The 10,109-nt window shown below is 39.0% G+C and overlaps 1 protein-coding gene across 1 annotated transcript; it reads right to left on the bottom strand.

Annotated features, from left to right (window-relative positions):
• Positions 1 to 5,969: 5,969 nt before the first annotated feature.
• LOC123657186 lies at positions 5,970 to 9,110 on the bottom strand. The gene has a single exon (XM_045592765.1). The coding sequence runs from the start codon at positions 9,108 to 9,110 to the stop codon at positions 5,970 to 5,972; it is 3,141 nt and encodes a 1,046-aa protein (XP_045448721.1).
• Between the last annotated feature and the right edge of the window lie 999 nt (positions 9,111 to 10,109).

The following is a 10,109-nucleotide window of genomic DNA, read 5'->3' as shown; positions in this document are numbered from 1 at the left end:
AATGCGGTAAATTAACAATGTAAGTCACACAATGTAAATTATAAAGCATGTAGTGCATTATAAAATTAATGGAGCATGTAGAAAACAAAAAAAAAACCATAGTCGTAAGTGATTATTCTAGTTATTGTTATTTAATTTAATTCTAATAATTATTCTAATTATTATTATTATATAATTATATATATATCTCTCACGGTCAGTTTTGGACTCACCATCGAAATAGAGAAAATAAGCTTTAGTTCGTAATTCGAATGCAATGTTGAAAATAATACGCCTCAATACTTGAAAATTAAAATTTAAATAAAAAAAGGCATGGGCACTCAAGAGCCTATGGATGTTAAAATTTAAATAAAAAAAAAAAAAAAAAAAACATCGCAAACAATGACCTTGTCGTCTTATTAAGTTTAATATCTTAAAGATATGTATATGTATGTGTAAGTGGATTAGACCCAATCTCATTAATCGAGCATTAATGAGATTTCAAAACCGTATCAACAAGATTATATCAGAAGCTTATCGGTGGTCGTGCTTGGACTTTGACGTGAAGGTCGCTTCGTGACCTAACCATAGAATTCGCAAAGCGAATATGTGTTGAAGATTAATGAACTTGTAATCAATTGTAGGATTTTTATTTGATTTGTATCACACACCCACGGAAGAGAGGGGGTGGCTATATTCTTTATTGCCGTAGCCACACAGCAGTATCTCCGTGGCCGTCCGTGTGACCATGATCGTCTAGAGGCTTGGTCCTATCTCTATACATATAATACATAAATAACATGACTATGAAACTTATTTATTAGCTGATTTGACTATTAAGTTTACCTCGTATTCTAATGGCTTACAAATAAATAATGGCTTAAATATAAATCATCCGTTTTTCGTTTCAGAGATTGCATGGTTTTGACGTATTATTAAATATCACGGAATTGAGAAGAGTCGACCCAGTTCCATTACACCTTACACCTAAAGGTACTAATATAAAGTAAAAATGTTTAAAACCTCGTTAGTCACAGTTGCCAGTTTCCATAGCCATTCCAGTACAAATGCCTCGGGCATGGCCTTACTCGAACGAACCTTAATGGATATATCTGTAATATTATATAAATTTACTGGAAAGAATTATATAACGCAACTTTAGTGTTGTCAATTGGAGTTAATACTGCTTAATAGTATCTCCTGAAAAAACTTGTTACAAAATGCTATCTAGGTATTCGACTGTCAGTACTAGACTGACTGACTGTTTTTACTTTGTCAGCAAAGTAAGCTTAAGTGTAGGGCGTTTTTATTATTTTGTTACAAATTGATTTTGTTTAATTCTTTGATCTTTTGAAGTAAAGCTTTTTTACGTACGCTTGACTTGGGCAGTTAGCTAGATAATGCGTGATGAGAGGGTTCTGAAAAGTTGATGGGGCGAGGGGAACGGAGCAAGAGAGAGAGGTGCAAGCATACATTTTCTTTCTCTCTTTCTCTCATAGCCAGTTACGTTTCGTACATCTAAGACATAGTGCAGGCCTATTTTTACTTCAGTCGTGTGGTCAAAAGCACGCTCGTTTTTTTTTTAAATATTGTATTGTACAACAATATCTTAAGTTCTAGTTTTTTTTTTTTTATGTAAGTGATATATCCACAGGCTTATAATGCCCGTGCTTTTGTTATTCCATAATTTTTAATTTTTTTTTAAACATGCATCGGTACTTCACTGCAACTAGTATTGTATGTTATAAGTGCATGTAATCTTGAATGTAGTTATCGCCTAAAATTAATGTAACATTTATACATTACTGTAATTACTGTGTTGTACTGTTAAATCTATACTAATATTATGAAGCTGAAGAGTTTGTTTGTTTGCTTGAACGCGCTAATCTCAGAAACTACTGGTCTGATTTGAAAAATTATTTTAGTGTTAGATAGCTCGTTTATCGAGAAAGGTTATAGGCTATAAATCATCACGCTAAGCCTAATAGGAACGGAGCACCAATGAAGAATGTTTCAAAATCAGGGGTTCTTTTTTCCTTTTGAGAGCTTCCGCTACGTGCGCCGCGGAAACAGTTAAAGTTTTGCAAAAATCATATATGACAAAATTGTCTCCCTTTAAAAGTTCTAAAAAAAAAGTCCGCGACAGCACATGTCTATCTTTAAAGGTTGGCTCTATAACCTTTTTTATACTAACCAAATTTGTTCTAAAATATTGCATTATTTGCGAAGGTGTTTCTATAAACATGATATTAATCCTTATCTAAATAAATACGTCATTCATCACAAGCATTTAATCTAAACTGATATTATAAAGCTGAAGCGTTTGTTTGTTTGTTTGAACGTGCTAATCTCAGGAACTACTGGTTCGAATTGAAAAATTATTTTTTTGTTGGATAGTCTATTTATCGAGGAAGCTAAAGCCTTCCCAGCTAAAGCCTTCCTCGATAAAGAGATGATAATAGCGTGCTCTGCTTCGATCAATAGGACCGAAGAATCCGTGGAAAACGTTGCAAAAACGGGGAAAATTACCTATTCATATTTGAAGGCTTCCGTTGCGTGCGCTGCGTGAACGGTTCAAGTTACCCAAAAAATATGTATGAAAGAATTATTCCTCTTTAAATGATCTAAAAAAAAAAAAATGTCCGCGACAGTATATCTATCTTTTAAGATTGACTCACTATAACCTTTTTAGGTAATCAAATTTGGTCGAAAATTAATGTATTAATGCCAATTATTTGCCAAAGAATTTTATCTTTATATATATTGCCTTGATGTAGACGATATCTTATTAAAAAAAAAACGAGTGAATGGAATTTTTTAACAAAAATCAACTAACAAAAATTTACAACCTGGTCGATATGTTATATTCTCCTAATCTATACTAATATTATAAAGCTGAAGAGTTTGTTTGTTTGTTTGAACGCGCTAATCTCAGGAGCTACCAGTCTGATTTGAAAAATTCTTTCAGTGTTAGATAGCCCATTTATTGAGGAAGGCTATAGGCTATATATCATCACGCTGAGGCCATTAGGAGCGGAGCACCAATGAAGAATGTTTCAAAATAGTTTTTTTTTTCCTTTTGAGAACTTCCGCTGCGTGCGCTGCGTGAACTGTTAAACTTTCGCAAAAATCATATATTACAGAATTGTTCCCCTTTAAAAGTTCCACGTGGACGAAGTCGCGCGCAGAAGCTAGTAAGACTGCTTGCTCTTTATTACATACAACCATCACCTGCTTAAAATATTTTTAAAATTTAATTTTATTAAAACCTCTTCGTTTATGTGATACATTTATGAAATAATTGCATTTGGAAAATAGTTAAATATATAAATCGAGCTAGAATGTTTAAATTAGATAGTTATCGATCGATAATCCGATCGATAACTATCTAATCGATATACCGTTTTGCATTACACTATTTCGCCACATGCATTACAGTGATATGCAATAACAAAACTCATAGCTTTGCCCATAGCGAATATCAGTGGGCGAGTCACGTCTAACCGAGGCCATCATACGATAGCAGTTGTACCATTTGTCAAAACGGACGTGGGCATGTATGTGACCTACTATATTAATAAGATTATGAACCGTGCCAAATTCGCAGGCTTTAGAGGCGTTAATTATACTTTGCATATAAATATAGGTTAGTCTAAGATCCTGTACGGCGAGCGTCTTGTGAGCTAGAATGACTAATATGCTTCAATGCCATTGTTTGATTTATTACCCATAAATGTGAAATATAGACCAAATTAACGTGTGTTATATAAATTTGTTAAAAATATTTTAAAATAATTATTTAGGTAACTTATTCGGATTTAAATTAAATATTATTGCAGAGTTTTGATTGATATCTTTTCTCTAAGTATTTTATCAACATAAACCTAGTAATAATAAATATTAATAATAGTTTTATTGGCATTTGATGTACAAAATTATAAACTTTTTGTTGTATCTATGTACGTCGGTCACCAACCCGCCTGGACTATGGGCAAAATACGTGAGTTCGTCATTTTTGGCGCGAACTTGTGGAGGCCTATGTCCAGCAGTGGAATTTGTTAGGCTGAAATGATGATAATGATGATGATGATGATGATGATATAGGTACGTAGCTATAGTTTGTAGAAGTCTTATTAAAATTAGTTAAAAAGCAAAAAGGTTTTATACTATTAATTATTGGACGATCCGAGAAGCCTGTGAACGCCCCAGGAGGCTTCTGAGCTTCTGGAAGGAGCTGGGCTGGCTGAACTAGTCAGCCCACTTTTCACGCATAATGGACCACCTTTGCGTCTAAATGCGGAAAATCGAGCCCAATACAAATACTATTAATTATTTTTTATAATAAAAATATTTCTAAAGAATTATAACAACATCGTTTCCATTTTCAAATTATTCTCTGTACTTACGGTTTATTTACAAATTCACGGTCAAATTTTTCTCTTACAACCTGTATTTTCTTTATTTAAACTGTAACACAGAAATCCCTTATGTGTGTTTCAAGGCGAATCCGTGAGTTAGCGTGGGAATCATTTTATTGTCATCTTGTTTCAGTAGCGACTAGTCATGCGTTCTAACTTTACTTGAGTATAATATTGATTTAACGTAATAAGTAAATACTCGTAAACGCATTAAAATCAAATGGCTCTGTTAGGATAAAATCTTATCTCAGATGTTCCGGAAATACACTTGTAACAAACACTAGGGTCCAAGCTACAACAAACATCTGTACATACTATCATTACAGGCTAAAACGATTGTTTTTGCAAGTTTTGGCAAGCAAACGTACAGTGCGCCTGCAACACCAGGAGCATCGCAAGCGCGTTGTCGACTCTAACCCCGATCCTATCCCGGAGCTATATCTCCCTTTTATTTAGCTGTGATATTTGTAATGTTGAGGTTATTGTCTCGTCGGGCTGTGCCAAATTTTTTGGACGATAATTCTTGCAGTGTCCTACCTCAGTATATCAATATCAATCATTAAGCAATCAAATCAATCTAAAAATCAAGAAATTTAATTCGTGATCGTTTGCTTACCTTACACAATATAAAAGGGAAAATTGATATACAAACAGATATGCTTAGAATTTTTGCTAAAAACTTTGATAAGCTTATGATACATGCTTGAGAAGGTATATAAAAAACAGTAGTAGTGAATGATACAAGTGTGAGATAAAAAAAATCAATTGTATTTATCTGTACGTAAATTAAAACGTTTGTGATTAATGTTGGGAATGTTTTACTTCCGGTCGTGTTTGTTTTTTTTATTTTCTTGACTAATCCTCCTTTGTGGTACATTTTATGAGTTTTAATATTGCTATAGATTATACAGTGGACATAATTGTGTTTGCTCGCAAACGAAAAAAAAACCGACTTCAATTACATCGACGAGTAATACAACGTAAATCGACGAAAAAATAGTCAAGTAACTACGCGTTATCAAAGATTACTCAAAAAGTAGTTATCAGATCTCGATAAAATTTATATGTGACCACAGGATAAACACCAGCTTTTGATTAAATTAAAAATTATCAAAATCGGTACACCCAGTAAAAAATTATTGCGGATTTTCAAGAGTTTCCCTCGATTTCTCTGGGATCCCATCATCAGATCCTGGTTTCCTTATCATGGTACTAAGCTAAGGATATTTCTTTTCTAACAAAAAAAGAATTATTAAAATCGGTACATCCAGTAGAAAGTTGTGCGGTATAATACAATGTAGGTCGACGAAAAAAGCGTCAAGTAAAAACGCATTATTACATATAACTCGAAAAGTAGTTGTTAGATCTCAAATAAATTTAAATGGGACCAATTGGCACACACCACCTTTCGATTAAAAAATATTTGTCGAAATTGGTCGACCCAGTCAAAAGTTCTGAAGTAACATACATAAAAAAATACAGCCGAATTGAGAACCTCCTCCTTTTTTGTAATTTGGTTAAAAAAGGATATCATCATCATCATCATAGGCCCCTACGTCTATTCCAGACGATTTAAGCGGTGTCTGAAGAGCATTTCTTCTGATGGCTGTACAAGCCGATACGGGAGCGGCAGATTCTACCACACACCGAACAAGGAAAAGATGTGCTAGTGTCACTGATGTCGCTGTTCTGGTGTTTTTTGTTTCTCCTGTCCGATAAGAGTCCAAACCAGGCTTCATCGTGATGTTGTTGACCATCCTTCACGCTCTTACGCCATTGGTCTCTGTTCTCGGCTAACTTTTCCCAGCTGTTGTGATTTATGTTAAAAGCGACCATATCGCGCTTGGCGCAGTCTTTAAAACGGAGCAAAGGCCTCCCAACATCCCTCCTTGCGTTCGCAACTGCGCCAAGCATGATCTGCCGCGGAAGTCGAGAGGGGTCCATCCGGTGTACATGCCCCAACCAACGCAGCCGACGCTGTTTTAGCATGGCAGTTAGACTGGGCATCCGCGCAATTTGTAGAACCCTCTCGTTGGTCGCTCTGTCTTTCCAACTTATACCCAGGATGTTCCGTAGGCAGCGCATATAAAAAGTGTTAATCTGACGTTCTTGCTTCGCATAGGACGTCCACGTCTCCGCTCCGTACAAGAGCGTGCTCAAAACACAGGCCTGAAATACTATCATCTTGGTCCTGTTGGTAAGATGTTTGTTGTTCCACACTCTTGTACTGAGCCGCCCGAACGTAGTCGCCGCTTTTCCGATGCGAGTATTGATCTCTGCTTCTAGAGAGAGATTGTTCGAGACAGTCGATCCCAGGTAGCAGAACCTATCAACCACTTGTAAAGCAGTGCTATCCAGCATTATTGCAGGTATTTCTGCACTGCCTTGCGCTAGAACCACAGTTTTTTTGGGGTTTATGGACATGGAAAACAAAGTGCATGCTTTGGAAAATTTGTCCATGATTGTTTGAAGCTCGAGAACTGAGTTTGCCACAAAAGCTGCATCATCGGCAAATAACAAAGAGTCAACGAAAAGATCATGACGCTTTTGTTTAGCTTGAAGCAGTGAGATGTTGAATAGCTTTCCGTCTACTCTTGTATGAAGGTGGATACCCTGTTGGCTATCGCCGAAAGCAGTTCTTAGGATAATCGAAAAGAATATACCAAACAGGGTAGGAGCCAACACGCAGCCCTGACGGACACCCCTACGCATTTCGAACCGATCAGACGTTTGGCCATCAAAAACTACAGCGCCCTTCATATCCTCGTGAAAGGATTGAACAAGGCTCAAGAGTTTCGGTGGACACCCAATGCATTTCAGTGCAGTATAAAGACCCTCCCTGCTGACGGTATCGAAGGCCTTATTTAAGTCAACAAACGCCACGTACAATGGCGTTTTCTGCTCTCTGCACTTCTCCTGTAATTGGCGAAGGGAGAAAATCATATCGACTGTGGAACGCCGGGGGCGAAAACCACACTGTGCCTCAGGATATACGCGATTTGCAAGTTTTTGGAGCTTTCCTAATATTACACGTCCAAATAGCTTGCCGACTGAGCTCAAAAGGGAAATGCCACGGTAGGAGTTGCAATCGCCGCGATCCCCTTTCCCTTTGTATAGTGTGATGATGTTGGCATCACGCATATCCCGAGGCACGCACCCCGCCTCCCAGCACTTACACAGCAGACTGTGCAGAATAGGTGACACGCACTTAAGTTTGAGTATTTCTGCTTGGGTTCCATCACTACCAGGACTCTTACCGCGCTTAAGCTGCTTTACAGCAATGTGGTATTCCCTTATAGTAGGTAGGTCGTCTAATTGACTCCAAGTATCCAGTTTAGGCATGCTCTGAACAGCCTCCGGTTCGATGCTGACTGGAGTTGCATAGAGAGTGGTGAAGTGTTCTACCCAACGTTCCATTTGTCGATGACGATCTGTTATAACAGAGCCATCAGCTTCTTTAAGGGGAGCTGTCTTTTTGGAAACTGGGCCGATGGCCTGTTTTATACCAGAGTACACACCGCTGAAGTTTCCTGAGTCTGCACACGCTTGGATGTTGTGGCAAATATTGGTCCAATAGACATTCGCAAAGTGGCGTGTGCTGCGTTGAAGAGCTGCTTTAGAAATTGTAAGCTCTTCGCGCGTCTTTGGATTAGGATTCAGACGGTGAGCAAGAGCAGCGTCGCGTTTAGAGTCAAGCAAGGGTGAAAGTTGCTCTATATTTTCAGTGAACCAGTCTTGAGATTTAGCTCTCTGATAGCCGAAAGCTTTGGCAGCTGTTTCCGTGAGAAGAGTTCTGACATTGCTCCATTCGTCTTCGACGGTCGCATTTACATTCCAAGTTTCAGTCTCCTTACGTACCAAATCCTCAAAATCACGAATCAAATCGTCATGCCTAGTTTTAGGAAGGTCTAATTTCTTCTTACCAGGTGGTTTGGACGAATGAATCTTTTTGTGGATCAGGGCTACACGTGTTACTACTAGGGAATGATCAGTGTCACATTCAGCGCTGTGGAATGTACGCGTGTGAATGGTTTCGCGGAGGTCTTTTCTTCTGGTGAGGACTAGGTCTAGCTGGTGCCAGTGACCAGAGCGAGGGTGCTTCCAGGACACCCTACGCATAGGCTTACCCTTGAAGAAAGTATTGGTCACACACAGCAATTGGCTCGAGCAGAACTCAAGTAAACGTTGTCCGTTCTCGTTGAGTTTTCCAATGCCGTGGGGACCCACACAATCGGGCCAAGCAGAGCTGTCCTGGCCGACCCGGGCGTTAAAGTCACCCAAGATGTAAAGCCTGTCACTAGAACTTACGCCACGTACCGTCTCAGTGAGTTGGTCGTAAAATTGGTCTTTGGCTTCGTCAGGTGAAACTAGTGTTGGGGCATATGCGGAAATAAAAGTAACAAAGCCGCAGTTGCTTCGCATCCTCAACACCATAATGCGCTCCGAAATTCCTCGAGGAGTTTCCATTGCGGAAAGGAGATCATTGCGGATTGCGAAACCAACGCCATGCTCACGTGCGGCAGTAGAGTCCCTTCCCTTCCAGAAAAATGTATATGAGGCCTCGCGTATTGAGCCTTCGTCCGGTAGTCTGGTCTCTTGCAGTGCGGAAACCGCTATGTTAAGTCTTTTGAGCTCGACATCGATTAAGGCAGTTTTGCGCAGGTCGTCAGCGCCATTTGAGCTTCCATTGGTGTCTGGGAAGCCTGTCCTCATTGTACGGACATTCCATGTCGATAAACGCATGAAAAGTGGGTTTTTGGTGTGTATTTTTAATTGCTGCTTAGGTCCAGGTGTGGTTGGTAACGACGTGAACTTTCTAGATTTACTAGTGCTTCCTACACCCTAAAGAAGCAAATCCACGACGAGGCGGATCGGTACCTAATTGGCCGGGGGCTGCCCGGTTTAAGCGGGCGGTAACCGATCAATGGGTTTTCGATGAACCCTCCCACTGACGGGAGTGACCCCTGGCGCCCGCACTTGACGCCTATTATATGCGGACTTATAACCGGTCACTGCCACTCCCCGTGTTGTTTTCCACGCAGCAGCGCTGTCGTGGGCAGAGTGACCTCTCCACAGACACTGCGTCGCCTGGGACACAGATTAAGGAAAACGCAGGGTTGCCCAAGACCCACGCCCACCCTCTCGACCTAGCTGACTTAATCCGCAGGAACGGCAAGCCGATACGTGCGGAGCCAGTTCGGTTGCAGGAATCAGCTGCGAGAACGCCTAACGGAGACTCCTTCCGGGTTTAATAACGGAATTTTCCATTTCCTGGATGGTGAATAACTACGCAAACTAGAAGGTCTAGTTTGAGTTCCCTTAGTCGCCTTTTACGACTCCCTGGGAAGAAATGGGGTGGTACGATTCTTTTGAGCCGGAAACCACACGGCAACAAAAAAGGATAAGACATTTGTTAATTTATGTATTTCAAATCTAATAAGTTTAATTTTGAAGTGAGTTCTAATAAAAATCTTAGCCAGTAAAACGCACCCCATTACTTAGCAATAAAAATTATGTATTGTCAAATTAAGTATTAAAATAAATTAAAACTAATGAATTATGCTTCGATATTTAAATACGTGAGTAATATTTAAATATTATTCGTCGATACTTAAATATTTTCATAATTTTAATTTTATTTTTAACTCGAACCCGGAGTACATTATCTTTTTAGCGTCCCCCATTGAAAACCATATCCAGTAATTTTTTGTT

Source organism: Melitaea cinxia, chromosome 10 (genome assembly GCF_905220565.1).
Source record: "Melitaea cinxia chromosome 10, ilMelCinx1.1, whole genome shotgun sequence".
Taxonomy (NCBI): domain Eukaryota; kingdom Metazoa; phylum Arthropoda; class Insecta; order Lepidoptera; family Nymphalidae; genus Melitaea; species Melitaea cinxia.
Note: the sequence above shows the minus strand (reverse complement) of the source record. Positions and strands in the feature narration are given on the sequence as shown.